Source organism: Trematomus bernacchii, unplaced genomic scaffold (assembly GCF_902827165.1).
Source record: "Trematomus bernacchii unplaced genomic scaffold, fTreBer1.1, whole genome shotgun sequence".
NCBI classification, from domain to species: Eukaryota; Metazoa; Chordata; class Actinopteri; order Perciformes; family Nototheniidae; genus Trematomus; species Trematomus bernacchii.
The window spans coordinates 11,957,199-11,972,973 of record NW_022987803.1 but is presented as its reverse complement, the minus strand read 5'-3'; the positions used below and the strand labels follow the sequence as shown (position 1 = coordinate 11,972,973).

The 15,775-nt window shown below is 41.6% G+C and overlaps 2 protein-coding genes across 2 annotated transcripts; one reads left to right on the top strand and one right to left on the bottom strand.

Moving 5' to 3' along the window:
- Position 1: 1 nt before the first annotated feature.
- On the bottom strand, positions 2-12,661 carry LOC117498539 (methylmalonate-semialdehyde dehydrogenase [acylating], mitochondrial-like). The gene is made up of 12 exons (XM_034150698.1): positions 12,443-12,661; positions 12,183-12,224; positions 8,338-8,412; positions 7,833-7,994; positions 6,201-6,279; positions 4,634-4,936; positions 4,312-4,433; positions 3,895-4,084; positions 3,577-3,758; positions 3,062-3,241; positions 900-998; positions 2-810 (listed from the first exon to the last, which is right to left on the bottom strand). The coding sequence occupies exons 1-12, from the start codon at positions 12,479-12,481 to the stop codon at positions 706-708; spliced, it is 1,578 nt and encodes a 525-aa protein (XP_034006589.1). The 5' UTR covers positions 12,482-12,661; the 3' UTR covers positions 2-705.
- Positions 12,662-12,936: 275 nt separating this feature from the next.
- LOC117498540 (sterile alpha motif domain-containing protein 15-like) lies at positions 12,937-14,720 on the top strand. The gene is made up of 3 exons (XM_034150699.1): positions 12,937-13,107; positions 13,218-13,316; positions 14,244-14,720. The coding sequence occupies exons 1-3, from the start codon at positions 13,021-13,023 to the stop codon at positions 14,415-14,417; spliced, it is 360 nt and encodes a 119-aa protein (XP_034006590.1). The 5' UTR covers positions 12,937-13,020; the 3' UTR covers positions 14,418-14,720.
- Positions 14,721-15,775: the final 1,055 nt, after the last annotated feature.

Here is a 15,775-nt window from a genome sequence, read left to right as displayed (position 1 = left end):
ATACCATTTCATCACAATGGTTTATAGGGAATATCAGATATCAAGTTCATGTCATGTAAAACACTTACATTTTATTTTGTATACCTTTCAAAAATATGACAATACAGTACAAAATCATGAATCTCTAGCCAACAGACAGAAAACACACGTTAGTGCCTACACTGGACAGTAGGATACACATTTAGAGGGACAAGAACTACAACCATTATTTCAGTCTTACAGAGCTCTCGTTCTAGTGTATCAATGGCTTGACCTTAACCTACTTTTCAAGTATCTACATAACGCTCTGATAAACAGAACAAGCTAAAACAACCACAGAGGATAATGGTGGAAGACATTTGCAGACTGTTTAAAGGAAGAACGCTTGATCCTTTTAATTTCTACTGTGGGTTTTAAGAAATATGACACCAGAGTACATACGTCCCATGATAGAACATTGACAAACCCATGAAGAGAATCACAACACCATTCATTGCATTAGTGCAGCTCATATTCTGCCTACGAGGTGTAATTTGCATTTTTGTGTGTTTGTGCAACAACATTGTCCCCAATGTCAAAAGTTAAAACAATCACCGACTAAAAATCCCCAGAGTGAACATTTCTCAAAAAAGGACATGTAACACTTTTCTTTTCCAATCCCCGCCACAGGCTTCTTGTCAAGGCATTTGAGAAGTCACTGAAGGTTATGCCAGATGTGCTGTCATCTTAGCGTCCCATGGTTGGCATGGTAACAGCTGGGCTCGTCACAGTGGCGTCTTCAGCCTTCCACTGCGACGTCACAGTCTTGATCTGAGTGTAGAACGAGATGCCCTGGTGGTAAAGGGACAGAGAACATGCATTTTATTTATTTTTTAGTATTTTAATGATCCTACACATGACAGACTGCTTTTGTTATTTACCTGCTTGCCATAGAAGTTGGTGTCTCCTCTGAATGAGCCTCTGGAGCCAGTGAAGGAGAACATGGGCAGGGGGACAGGGATGGGCACGTTCACACCAATCTGTCAAGTAAAGCATACACACATTAATAACCAATCAAAACTACTCTGGGGTACAATAGAAACAGGATTTTTAACAGCCAGGTGTTATTCTTTGATTACAGTGTACAGAGTCAAACCATTTATAGTTTTTAACTGTGACAATAAACACATTGAATTAATATTCATTCCGATGACTCTTTTTAAAAGTGGGCACCCAAGAACGCATGGTAAACAAGACAGAATCCGTTTTTGAGTACAGGATAAGGGTCATGGCCAGCATGTCCACTCGTCGAGAAGCGTCAAAATATTTTCGGTTCATTATGAAACCTTTGCGGTACAAATTAGACTAGTTGGGGGCGCAAATTACGCAAATGCCCATACGTACATTAAAAGTCTCTGCCTGATGTAGTCCATCCTTATTTAAATAGACCCCATCACAAATGTCCTTCCTAACAATCCTATAATGGAAGAGATGGGCTGAATGCAAGTAAAAACTCTTAACCTGTTAAGCACCAAGCCTGTTTTTCATGTTTCAGGCTCGAAAATGACATGCCCAAAACAAATGACTACAACTTAACTTCTAAAAGGGTTATATGAATAATTTCTTTTATCAAAGCAAGGTTACATCCGTGAGTTGGATGTAGAAGTGTCAGAATCAATATAGATGTTTTTTATTTTAAAGAAAATTCAGATTTTACATAGTAAAAAACTGTAAATTATAGTGTCCGTCCAAAAATTCTTTTTTACAGATAGTGAAAACTACCCTTGGATGATGGGTTAGTAGACTAAAAGCTTTAGGAATCCAAAGTACAACATATAATAAGTACCCTGTATCAAGATTGATGCAAAACAAGTGACATTTGTTTTTAGAGAGGTTTAGCCAAAACCACCCCACCTCTGAGGTGATTTGGGTGAAAATGTTTTTTTTTCCATATCTCTGGCCCCCCTTGGTCGATTTTGATGGTTGACACCTCTTTCTGACCGTTAGAGCCAATAGAATCGAAGGGGGAGGCCCCCCACACACACACACGTTGTGAAGAGAAAAGGTGAGGGCTGCGCGCATGCAAGTTTGCAGCAGAGTGGACCTATCTCTAGCTCTGACATTTGGAAACGAAAAAGCAGTTTTATTGCTTATGGATTATCAGAAATCATTTCAAAGAGGACACAGACACATTGGATTAACCTATGGATTAACTGGAGCATCGTTTTTTTATCGTTTTAATGCCATTGAAGACCAGTTTTGATCAAGGTAAGCCATGCCAGCGTTTCTAGCTACCTAGCTCCACATGTTATGATGCATGCTGCATTGCGTTTATAGCGTCGCAAATGTTTATCACTGAGTGTTGAGGTGGGCACCCCCAGATTCTGTGTCTCCAGCTGATGCAAAACGAGGGGTTGGCTGTGCATCTAGGATAAGTAATAAGAGAGTTATTGTGAGTTTAGGTGCAAAGATAGGTTACATTTTTTCGCTCGTGGCTAATTCAGAGGCTGAGTGTTAGCATTGTGGGGTTTTTTTGGAGAAAAAAAAATAAAAAGATCAGTTAGCTGAGTTTCTTCCCGTTACATGGATATAAAACATTCATAGTTTATTAAATAGTAAGATTCCTTAGACGTTGTTTCCTGCAAATGACGCGTTTATCCGCCCGGTACCGGGGGGATGGTGCGTAACAGGTTAAAATAACATATGAGCATTTGCATAATGTTTTGAAATGGACTTTAAAAATGGTGAGACTATTCTTTATATGGCACAAAAAATGCGTGAAACTTGGTTTGACACATTGGGCGACACAATGATGATCTGTGAGAAAAATCTGAATTGGGTGTTTCACCTTCATGACTTCTGTATCACACTTTATTTTGAGCCATCAAGATGATCCAATAAATATTCACACTTTATATAAAAACAATTTACTCTATGTCTGTTTCCTGTTTTTAAAAACAGAATACCACCCACACTTAACTGTTTACTCAAGAGTCTCACAAAGGTGACTCACTGAGGACTGAAATAACAACAGGAAAGGTGACCGTCTGTTAAGAGTGTGAATCAATCTCTAGTGTCCTTTTATACATGAGGCATCTCTCACCTGGCCAACGTCCACCTCGTGTGTGTATTTGCGCGCTGTGGCTCCGTTGGTGGTGAAGATGGCGGTGCCGTTGCCGTAGGGATTATTGTTGATTAAAGCAATCGCCTCGTCAAGAGTGTCCGCCTCCAGGACAACAAGCACCGGTCCGAAGATCTCCTCTGTGTAGCACTTCATGGCCGGCTGGAAGGAGCAGCAGAATGATTACAACAGAGTTTCGTCCGGCATCTAAAATCATCTGCCACGACAACTCCTGAAGGCATCATTAAGAGTATATAATACGCCAGTGTGTGCAGACTTTAGGATGTTTTATCAACACATTAAGAGGAGTAGGAAGAGGTTTTCAAAGTGCATTTTACACTGAAGTCCTTAGGCTCCTATTAAACTCCTCTTTATTTAAATGTTCTTATAACTTACAAAATGTCATGCTGGGATAATGGGGCAGTGTATTTGATCATATAACTTTATATTATAACAGAATAAAAGGCAGCCATGTTGCATCCTTTGCCAAATCTCACCGAAACACCGCTCAGGATGGTGGGTCCCACAAAGTTCCCATTTTCGTATCCCTTGACGTTGGTGTTCCTCCCGTCCAGCAGCAGCTTGGCTCCCTCATCCACCCCACTCTGGATCAAAGACTCCACCCTGACTTTGGCTTGAGGAGAGATCAGGGGACCCACATCGGCTCCAGGCTGATCACCTTCAGGACACAAAAAAAAGGGCAGTATCATGTTAAAATAGTTTGCCTTTTGATTTGCATTTCAAACAAGAACAGAAAATATAAAAATAGTATCAAAGACACTTTTTTGCGCTGACACAGTTTCCAATGAAGTTACCTGCGTTGACGCGCAGGGATTTGGAGCGCTCCACCAGCTCTGGGAGCCAGTCGCGAGACTCCCCTACAAAGATGGCGGTGGAGAGAGCCATACAGCGCTGGCCAGCTGCTCCGAACGCAGCCCCCACCAGCTGGTTGATGGTGTTCTCTTTGTTGGCATCAGGCATCACCACACCATGGTTCTTGGCACCCTGGAATGAGAAATGTAGGACATGTTTTTGAAGGAATCTTCTTACATGGAGTGCGAAGCACATATGTAACAAGCATCAGTGATTGACAGCCAAGAACAAAGCTGTCGTCTTGATAACAGACTGGTTATTATTTGTGCTCCATATATGCTGTATTTTACAACAGGAACAGTGTTATAAATGGGTTATCATGAAAAACAACTTGAGCCTCATGAGAGGGTTTAGTGTACCATGTTGGACTGCACTCTCTTGCCGTTCTTGGATCCCCGCTCGTAGATGTGCTCTCCGGCCGGGTTGGAGCCCACAAAGCTGATTGCTTTGATGGCCGGGTGGTCACAGATGAAGTTCACCGCTGCACAAAGATACAAACTGATACTGTAAATCCACTCTTCTTCAACTTTGCAGAAAGGTCTCGGATAGAGGGATTTAAATCCTCAAACACTCGGGAATTACTTACCGATATAAGCTGCACATAATATGGAAATGTCCCATCTACATATTGCCAGGGGGTATATGATTAGATTGAATAACACACAGATCTCAGAGTCTCACCTGCGTGCTCGCCGTGGATGATGTTCAGGGTACCATCTGGCGCTCCGGCGTCTTGGAGCAGTTTTGCCAGGAGCATAGTGCACCCTGGGACGCGTTCAGAGGGCTTCATCAGGTAGGTGTTGCCACAGACCATGCCGATGGGGAACATCCACAGAGGAATCATAGCGGGGAAGTTAAACGGAGCGATGCCGGCGCACACTCCGATTGGCAGGCGGTAGGTGAAGGTGTCCATGTCTTTGGAGATGGAGGGTAACGTCTCGCCCAGCATGAGGGAGGGAATGCTGCAGGCATACTCAACAACCTCTGGGAGGAGGAAATGAGGAGCGAGGATAAACCAATAACATGTGTAGAGATATACAGATATGAAATACATAAAAAACACAGGGGTTTGTTTTAGGCCTGCAACAATTAAAACTGTGTATAAGGGGTGTAAGAATGGGTAAAAAGTATCATTTGTAATATTTTCTCCTTAAACTTTACTCAATAAAATGTTTATTGAAAAACAGATATACAATAAACTAATTGATCCATCTTTGAAAATTGAAATAGCAACGCTAGTTAGTTAACCCTAAAAAGGGCAATCACATTTAAATATTTGGGAAAATTAATTGATTACTATTTTCTACATTAAACCCATATTAAACCATTATTGCACCTGCATTACACCTATGGTACATCATTATTACACTGTTATAACACCACTAAAATGTGATCGACATCGGGATCTTATGAATAGGAACTGTTAATTTATCATTTTTCGTGTGAGTAAACTGTAATAGAACTTGTGAAAACTTCGAGCACTATTGTATCCCAGTATTGTAAATGGAATGTCTAATCCTGGCAGAACCTGCATCTGTAGCCTGTCTTTCAGCTGATACGTTCTAAATTAGCATGCCAGATTAACTCAGCATCTCAAAACTGGGAGCTGTACCAAGTACAAGAAATACTTTGGCAGCTCCGTCTTGTAATAAGAAAAACATATCTGCTTTATGTGTGAGTGAGCGTGGCTCTTAATTTCTCGACAGGATTCTTGTTGATGCAGGTCTGCCAAAGTGAACTAGAGCACCTGAATGAGGAGAACCGCATACATTATCTTATTATAGCATGCAACTAACAGCAGTTCCTGCAAAGTGCTTTACATAAACCAGGCAGTCGCACTGTAACAACAGGACTTAACAATGCGATGCTGCAGGGAAACTGTTCCCTTAACCCTTGTTTTGTTATAATTGGACATTGTGAAATCCTCTTGAAAAGCAGCGTAAGCTTCTAAGTATATGGCCAAAATGGAACCCTTACTCCATTATTAATTTAAAAGTCAAAGTTGCTTTGGCAGAAAGTGTCTAGTTACACCCAAATAATTGACACCCTGCAGCCACTTAGTATCAGACTTTCATCCAGGCGATGGAATAAAGGGTTGCCAAAGATACAGACTTTTCATCAGGAGACACAGATACTATAGACAACAGTTTCAACAGTGGAATTGGATCCCCGCTATATATTCACCGCAGGCACTCTAATCAGGATATCAAAACCCAATAGCACACTGGGAAGTCTACACGTTACTTACGGAGTCCTCTATATACATCTCCCTCTGCATCGGCCAGGGTTTTGCCCTGCTCCAAGGTGATCAATTTAGCCAGCTCTTTCTGGAATATTAAAAAGAGAAAACAGGTTACTTTAAATCATAAGAAAAGAGACAAAAAAACTATTCCTTGCGTGTAAGACGAATCGTAAAATTGAGATGCAAAAGTGATGTATTGATTATTTATTTAAAGGAGAGGTGTCATACTTTTCCGGTTATTACCCGTCCCCTTGTGTGTTATGAAGGTTTTTATGCATGTAAACGGTGTGCAGAGTAAAAACCCTCAAAGTACACCCTGTAGCGAGTAAAACTCTAACACAGAAAATACCTCCCCAAAACGCCTCGTTGGAGATACGTCATTGTCCATTTGATTCTTCCGGGTACGGCATGATGTCAAGCCGTACCCGGAAAGAAATGGACCAATCCGTGGAGCCGTTACGCTACGTCCGCGGAGCCGTTACGTTAAGCCCCCGCTGATTGGTCCAAATTGACCAATCCACGGACTTCCTCACACACACACACACACACAGTGCAGGCAGCTCAGCTGATTTCTCCTCCCTGGCTGCAGGCTGATAACAGACAGTTGGGATCGCGGCAAAATTCTCTCTGCAGACCCATTCTCACAGCGTTTATCAACCTTTTTCTTACTCAATATCAAGCCACACTTATTGTTTTTACTTCGGCTGTGAGTTTGTGTGTGCTCAGGATGAGTTTGGCTGTGTTTCGCTATGTATCCTAAACAAGGAAACAACACCTCCAAGGAGCTCAGCGCGATTCACAACGTCCCGACCAATCAGAGCACACTGTGCTCACAGGGAGGGTGGGGGCTGGAGCTTTTGGAGCTACAACGAGCCGTTAAAGGCAGAGAGTGAAATTCAGTGAATACAAGTAGTTTACAGAGATGCTGTATGAGAAACCAATGTGAGTTTGGAAAAATGCACAATATAAATCTATTCTAGTAGACCTCAACAATGGAATTATGATCAGTGGAAATGGCCATGACACCTCTCCTTTAAGGCCGACCCGGAAGTCCGCATTGCAAGGGCTCTCTTAACTCAAAGCAATGGGATTTTTCCATTGGATTTTGGAATACTGCAGAAAATAAGATCTGGGGTTAAGAAACCTTTATGATACTTACACTTTTTGTTCAGCAGGATAATATTGACCTATAAACACCACTTATATAATAGTTGAAGCGTAAATTCAATTGCCATGAGTAAAAAGGTAACATTAGGCTATAAACAAACTACATGATGGTCGAGTAACTTTACGCCACCACCGCTAAGCTAAAGGCAAACTCATGTACGGCAAGATGACATTTAGTAGTGTCATTTAGCCACTTGTTAGCAACTGTTGTTTTTAAGACACGTAAATGCTTTAGACGTTCACTAATTGGTTGTTTACTGAGGTATTTTATTGCATAGAACAAAACTTGTAAGCGGTTTTAACCACAGACCTTATTTTGGCAATCTAACAAAAACTCAATCAAAAAACTACTGACTTCGAAACAAGAGAGCCCGGAAGTGCTTAAATGCTATGTCATTTCCGGGTTTAGGACTCCTTCCTGCACTAATTTTTGGTCAAAGTTGAAAAAGGAGAAGTGACAAATGTCCGTACGATGTTATCCTTGATGAGCTGCTGGTAGCGCAGGAAGATCTGTTGCCTGCTGAGGATGGAGGTGTCTGACCAGGGTCTGTAGGCTCTGGAGCACGAGTCCACAGCTGCCAGCATCTCCTCCTGGGTGGCTTTGGGAACGCGTCCCACCACCTCATTAGTGGCCTGTGGAGCAGGAGACAGTCCGTAAAAACAACTTGACAAGCAGGGAAAGTCAATCATTGGTTTTACATAAACTATCAATATTAATTTACAGGTTTGATTTATTTGTGATGAAAGTACATTGCATGCCATAATCATCCATCACTGCCTTGCTAGAGGCTTGTACTTGTTAAGCTTTACTACAGCAGCTGGACTTTTGAAGGATATAAAACTGTAATTTTCTCTCCCCAATGTTCATAAGTTACTACTACAGAGTTGCCCTAGTTATTTGCAACCAGCTTTTAGGAGAGATCATGTTACTGCAGCCTTGTAACAGGTTGGATATAGTTCATCTATGAATACTTACAGGGTTGTGAATGTCGAGCCATTCAGAGGTTTTGGACTCAATGAACTTGCCATCAATGAGCAGCTTGGTGGTGGGCTAGAGGATCAGAGAGCATATGGTTAAATCCCATCCTGTCTGCTTACATCACTGCTCAGTTCATTAAGGACATCTGTACTACAGCATAATGAGGCGTTCTAAAGTGTTAGATCTCTACGTTTGCTATGCACAGGGTTGGGTGAATAGTTCATTTTAATGTTATACAATATATGATTCCTTCATGATACCTTTCTGAGCTTAAGTTACATAAGCGGTTCACAATCACAAACTAGACACACTAATTCCAAAGCATGTTTTGAGTACATCGCCTACATACTAAAAAAGTAGAACCATTATGGGCACTAAAATAAATCAGGGTGCATTCTACGACATCAAAACACTTACTTTTTGTATTTACCCACAAATAACTGAACATATAAAAATATGAGCTTTCTTTGTAGAAAGTTGTTGAGGTTGTGGCAGCAGCTTTTGTTAGTTGGAGTTTGAATGACATCCGATGGCATATACATAACCTTGGTCATAAAAATCAGTATCTTGATTTATTTTATACTAAATGCAAGTATAAATGTTAGTGCATGTTTTGTATAGAGTTTGTATGTATTATAGCATGAGGAAATAGATAATGAATATGTAGGGTCTCCATGGTTCAGCTTATTTTTTATTTGACAATGAATATTCAATGCTACTAGTAGCTTCTAAAAAAAAGGTTTAAATACCCCTCTAAGGCCACGTTTACACGGAGACAAAACGGGTTGTATCCGCTACAGTTCTCTAACGTATGGACGGTTCGTCCACACGAGGCCGTAACGGAACCGCGGAAACGGAGCCCTCAAACGATAACGGCTCCCAAGGTGGGTAGATCTGCGGACGGAACGCTCTGGGGGGCCAAACGGCTCCGTGTGTACGCCCTATACGATCATTTCCTGATAACAATGAAGCCATAGCCCCGCCTCTCCCCACCTCTGCTGCTCACCCCCGCGTCATTGCTGATGTGTTTCGCCAACAATAACAACAATGGCAGATCACAGGGTTGCTTTCGTGCTCCAGATGCTACTGACCATGATACAGATGTTGGTGCAAAATCTACAGCTCCTCTACCACAACCATCAGCAACAAGTGGACATGGAGAAATACATGAACTACATGTTGCTAAATCCACAGCGGAGAATAAACAGAAGGGCAACCAGGCAACCATGGCAACCATGCTCGGGGGTCTTCTTCGCTGCTTTTGGTGTATTTTGTGGCGGAAGTACAACGCCACTTACAGGCCCGGCATATGTACTACAGCGTCTCCATCGGGTCGAGCGGTCTCGCGTGGACGGACACGTTTCTTGAGCTGATTCCGTGTGGACGGAAGCCTTTTTTGATATCGACTAAGGTTCGTTTTTTCGTCTCCGTGTAAACGTGGCCTAAGGATTAATGCCTTAACTTAAATCCTTAGGTTAACAACCACATGTCGTTTTTTTTGTTAAAGGGGACCTATTAATCTCATTTTAAGGTTACATAATAGTATTTTATGCCTCCACTGTGACATGTCTCCATGCTTTAATGTTCAAAAAGCTCTTTATTTTTCTCATACTGCCTGTGCTGCAGCACCTCTTTTCACCCTCTGTCTGAAACAGGAGCCCAGTCTGCTCTGGTTAACTGGCCAGCTCTGTTGCGATTGGTTAACCGCTTAGAGATGTCCTGCCCCCTTAGCCTATCACGTACAATGTGTTGGAGCGCTAGTAGCCAATAGAAGCGCGGGTGTTACATAGTGATGTCAATATGGTAGGTGTGGGGGAAACTTCTGTGTAGCAATGCATTGGGAGTCACCGACTCAGGAAGGAGACACGGTGAGAGTTGGAGCTTTTTATGTCAAACACTGATGGGTTTATTCAGAGTATCGGCCGGAGGATTCACATCACAAATCACGAGTCAGAGGGTCTGACTTCACGGGAGAGTTGCCACGTCAATTCTGAAGAGCCTCTCTCTATGTTAGACCTTTTAACTGGTTCACAGAGAGTAATCAACATCTCTGAAGGAGTAGACTAAACAGCTGGGAACACTGAACCACTTGCGTCCGACACTCATGGCCTCAAAGATTTCACACCTTAAGAGTCCACAAACACCGATAAAGAAGTGCCTCAGCGTTCTCACAACAATTACCATTCGTGCCAGACAAGTTGACCGGTCACAACAACACATATGGCACCAATGCCTTTCCTTAAAGGAGGTAACAGACGTCAGAGTAGATCATAAAACGTCACAGAGCAAAAGGTTAGATATCTAGAAGAATTATTCCTTAACAGTAGGGAAGTAAGTGCAGTGTGATTTTAGCCTTTGCAGACCATTTACATTTACAAAAGCCATATAACACACTACTACAGGAAAGGGAAAACCCCCAAAAGCATAATAGGGCGCTTTTAATGTCATAATTCTCAGATTTCCTATTAACAGAGTAACACCTTACAAAGAATAAAATAACATCAGAAGACATCCTGTAGAACCAGACTGATAAATGGACTGGACCAGTGTGTGTGTGTGTGTATTTTTAAATGTTGGTTACAATCCAGTTTTATTCTGACGATAGTCTTGAAGGTTATTATGGATAAATGGATGCGTCTCAGCTCAATTAGGAGTTTCATGGCACAAAAACACGTGAATGTGTGTGACGTTATTTCACACACTGTGCAAACATTTGTAAAAACACTTTACTTATTTAAATGACAATATGCATCTACTTTAAGTTAACTACATAACGCAACAACACGTGGCATGTGGAAAGAAGTGTGTTGTGTGCAGGACACAAAACATTAGGCTTGTTTGAGACAAGCGAGACCTGCGCAGACTTGCGCAATTGCGATCAACGTCTTGCTAATGCGTTGCATGATGGTTAGTCATTTTGTCCGACTTGCTCTGGAGGCTCGCCTACATGAGACGTTGAAATCTCGCGGGACAAAGACGCCCACAGACTTGAGAGCGAGGCGGCGCAGTTTCTCTCCACGGGCTGCGGAAGCGAAATGCTTGATGGGAAACGACTCGCTGGTATCTCGAGCTGAGCGCTCATTGGTGGGTTTTACCCCGTGCTGGAGATGAAACTCTCCATTGGCTCGGCAAAAGTGTGTTGTTTTGTGTCAGTTTTACGTCGCCACTTCCATTCACATTTCTCATCATTGTTCCACAATGTTTATCATCATTAAATTAATATCTATATATTTTATACTATACTTGCACTGCTTACCGTTGTCATACTTTATATATCTTAGCATATTCATACAACACACTGTTCATACTAGGCTAGGCTACTGTGCATATAGTGTATTCATACCCCTCACTGTTTTTTCATCATTCAATTCATTCTATATTTTATTCTGTAGATTGTGTACATTACTTTTCACTTTACTGCTTTATGCACTCCTGGTTAGAAGCTAAACTGCATTACGTTGTCTCAGTACCTGTAATCTGTGCAATAACAATAAAGTTGAATCTAATCTTGAGCAGGAACAAATGTATTTACTTAGTACATATCTGACATTAACGATTAAACACATTTGTGCATTCTTTATAAATTCAAACCGAGTCAAGCCGACTCCGGAGGTGGCGGTATGCACCTTAAAGTTGTTTGCAATCCGCCAAAAAACCGAGAGAAGAAGAAGAGGAAGAAGCCGACTCCGAGCTGTCCGACTTCAGGCGAGCTTTTTGAGACCTCCCCCGGCTGCGATCGGCTATTCTCGTCTACTTTCGAGGCGAGCCGCAGCTCGTCTCAAACAAGCCTATTCATTGACTGATTGGCTGAGTTATGAAAGCTGGTGAGGGGGGTGACTTACCACTGAGGAGGAGTAACACATGCGACCCATATGGAGGGGCACCTGCAATAATTAAAACAATATTAATTAACTTAATTTGGTATTAAACTCATTGTTCAAGTTCTAATAAGTGAAATGCTTGCAAATGAGCAGTGGGCTGTGCAACGTGCATGTGTGAAACGACTTTGTTAGCTAGCAGTCCAGATTGTTAGCTATTTTGAGTTGCATAAGCGTCCAAGAAAAGCAAATGTTTGTCCAACATTAGCATGAATATGTTTTACCTTCTTGTTCAACACGGTCCGGAGGATAATTGACGCCATTATGGAGTGTTTGTGGTCTCTTTTCCTGCTCCGAAGCCCTTCAAACGACCCAAAAGACACAGAAGTGCAAAGAGAACTTAAGCTAGCAGGATTGTTGCAGAGGACAGAGCGGAGGGATACAATGCTGCGTTTTCATACGATCTACAAAACACTACCAGTGCGGAAGTGATTGACTCTCACCAGCGCACATTGTTTGCTGATCTGTGGAATCCACGCGTGGCGATCATTCGTTGTTGCCGTTCAATGTGGGCGGGACAGACTTGATTTAAAAACCAATCACTGTGCGCAATTCACCAACCGCCCTACATTACAAAAAGCTGATTGGCTGTTCCCATAAACACGGTTTGGAGTCGTCTCTGCTACTTTAAGATCACTTTAAGCATTTAAAGACATTCTTCTGAAACTCCGGGGTAAGAAATTAGACTTAGTTTTCTTACTTCTTTTCAAAATTATATATTTTTGACTGCACAAAATTCACTTTAATGTGTGATGGAAACACTTAATAATACCTAGTGGCAGGTAACAGTTTCCATGGCAACATGCTTACAGGCAACATGGAGTCCCTTCACTGGAGTTGTCAAGATGTTGCAAGATGGATTGAGTCTTTAGGATTCCCACAATACAAAGTAGGTAACCAACTAGACAGGCGAGTTGCTGGATATGAGCCTCCCAGCTCCCTATGTAATATTTCCCTTCTCCAAGCTTTAAATAACCTCATTATACATTTCTGTTGCAGCCATGTTTCACAGAGAACCTCATCACTGGAAGAAAGCTCATTTATGTAAATTGCATCTACTTGCCAAGACTTGGAATCACAGATTTTACAGATATGAAGGTATTTAAAAGTCAGAAACTCAAGTTCTTTTTTATTTTAACCTTCATAAGAGTCTGATTGTTAAATTGATATTGGAGACTTGTTTACATATCAAAGCATCAATGATCAAGGCAGGTTTAACAGGCTGTGGGGCACCAAGATAATGATGGCACTGTAAAAAATACTCTTATTTGCTGGTGCTGAAACAATTTGTCTTTATTGATTCAAAGCCTAATTTTTAAATAAAAAATCCCAAGCATTTGCTGACCATCAATCCAGCAACTTCTGTCATGGCCTTTAATTAAGAAGAAAAACAATAAAAAGGTTAACCAATAACTGAAATAATTGTGAGTTGCCACCTCAATTGTAATCAAATATCTCTCCACCTAAGTGGACTGTAGACATTGAATCTGGTGTCAGGTCCGTGCCAACTCACTCGCACATTCCATTTGGACCTTTAACACTCTTTCTTTAAACAATGTGACATCCAATTAAAGTTGTGTGATGTAACCATAGACTGTATATATAAAGGATGTAACCCATCAGCATCCTGCCACCAGCGCCTCAGATCCGCTGTATCACACGCAGTAAAAGCTACTGTTTTTCTCCCTGAGGCCAAAGCTAAATTGGCTTAAAGCATGTTTATATATTCAGCTATCAAACCAAAAAAGACAAAAACAACATGTCTCTCTGGGTGAGTTTGAACTGATAATGAAATAGCTCCAGTAAATGATTGTAAGCTCTATTATTGAGTTGAGATGTTCATCCTTTGATGCATTTGCTTCTGGACTGGGAGTGTGACCTTTTAACCTGTCTTCCCATGATGCCACAATCTTGCTGAAATATCCTCGAAAGACTAGACACATTGACTCTCAGTGGGAATACCTCATTAAGTATGGGTGAAAACACACTTTATCAAAGAACTCAACCCTGCTGTGCGCCCTACAGGTCATCTGTGCTGGTGTTCGCGAGCTTCTGGGGATCACAGAGACCCCGTGGAGTCACAGCGTCGCTGACCCTCGAAGGGACAGCAGGGGCTTGTTCTTGGAAAAAAAGAGCAGGACAGGTGATTGGGCGGACAATCTCACCTACCAGCAGTTCCTGGATGACATGCGTCAGTGAGAAAGAAAGACATGAATCACATTACAGTAAAGTGCAGGAAAAACCAAGTCATGACAGTGTCACTTCATTCCACCAACTGTCAGATCCTGATGACTCGATTGAGACACTCGCAGGCCTTGACATTAACACTTCCCACCAGCAAAAGTGCTTGTCTGCTGTTGCGGCTGGTGAAGAAACTGTTGTTGTACTAGTTTTTTGTGCATGTGGCAAAAATGAGTGAAACAGGTTTTTTTCGAGATTAAATATTAGTGATATTAAATGATAAACTGTTCAAATCAGAGATGCAACACTGATGATAGAAAAGACACTTGCCAAATGTATACTTTATTGTTACTGATTCAGTGATTTATCATTTAAGTGATTTTTCATGGAAATCACAATGTTTTTAATCTCTGAAATATAGAGATGTTGTGCTTTTCAGATTTTTTTATATGAATTAATTGAATATCTTTGTGTTTAATACTGACTAAACAGGAAAACACATTAGATTTGAGAATCTGGCATGAGTATTTTTTTTACTCTTTCCTGATATTTTACAGATAGAAATGTTTGTTATTTGCAGTCCTAGTAAACAACTCTTGCTACCATGCTTAAACCACTAGTCCAATTGATCTCAAGTAAATGTCTTGTTACTGGATGGAGCTATTGATCTGGAGTAGAAATCCTCTGGGTAATTCTGTGGATGACAACAGGCACCTTTTTCACAGCGCCAGGAGGCCCCAGGAGTGGTATCGGTCATTCTTCTTGGAAATAAAAAACCCCCATGAGTCCAAGAAGTCTCCAGCGCCTCTGTACTGTAACACTCTTATGTACATATACTGTTTACTTTGCCAACTTGCACAAAGGCCACAGGATCACTGCATCAGATAGTGATGGGTCCAGTGCCAAGCAGACCCACGGGGAGCAGGGCTTTTACTTTCAGCCAACTCAACACTTTCCTGCCAATAATCTATGTAATACATGCAGGCCTATTCAGATATGTGCTATATTTGTCTTTATCCAGACCAGATGCACCACATGTTTTACCTTAAGGATGTATTTCCAATAACTGTGTTGTTTAAGCCTTGTTATTGCCCGACTCATGTATGTGTAATCTCCAAATCTGATAAACATGTCTGTGCCTACTTTTTTTTTTTTAATAGAATGTTACTGCGTTTCGTGCAGTGTAGTCCAATCTACATGAATAAATTATGATGCCTGCCTGTGAGATAGGCTAGGAGGCACTGCATCTGTCTATGCACACACATGGTCTATGTGCAGCTTGGTGCGCGCTGATTAACATTCCGAGCACAGCACCTCTGGTCAGAAATGGAGCCGGGTCGGTGGTTGACAGTAGTCCGGGGGCAGGAGGTGGAGGA

What these genes read in the sequence shown, in the direction of transcription:
- LOC117498539 (XM_034150698.1), bottom strand. Translation starts at nt 12,481, where the DNA reads ATGGCGTCAATTATCCTCCGGACCGTGTTGAACAAGAAG. An exon ending in ATCCCTGCGCGTCAACGCAG is followed by an intron (nt 3,759 to 3,894) that starts GTAACTTCATTG and finishes TGTGTCCTGAAG; the next exon opens with GTGATCAGCCTGGAGCCGAT. An exon ending in CCATCCTGAGCGGTGTTTCG is followed by an intron (nt 3,242 to 3,576) that starts GTGAGATTTGGC and finishes TGCTCCTTCCAG; the next exon opens with CCGGCCATGAAGTGCTACAC.
- LOC117498540 (XM_034150699.1), top strand. Translation starts at nt 13,021, where the DNA reads ATGCTTACAGGCAACATGGAGTCCCTTCACTGGAGTTGTCAAGATGTT. An exon ending in TAGGATTCCCACAATACAAA is followed by an intron (nt 13,108 to 13,217) that starts GTAGGTAACCAA and finishes TTTCTGTTGCAG; the next exon opens with CCATGTTTCACAGAGAACCT. An exon ending in CAGATTTTACAGATATGAAG is followed by an intron (nt 13,317 to 14,243) that starts GTATTTAAAAGT and finishes TGCGCCCTACAG; the next exon opens with GTCATCTGTGCTGGTGTTCG.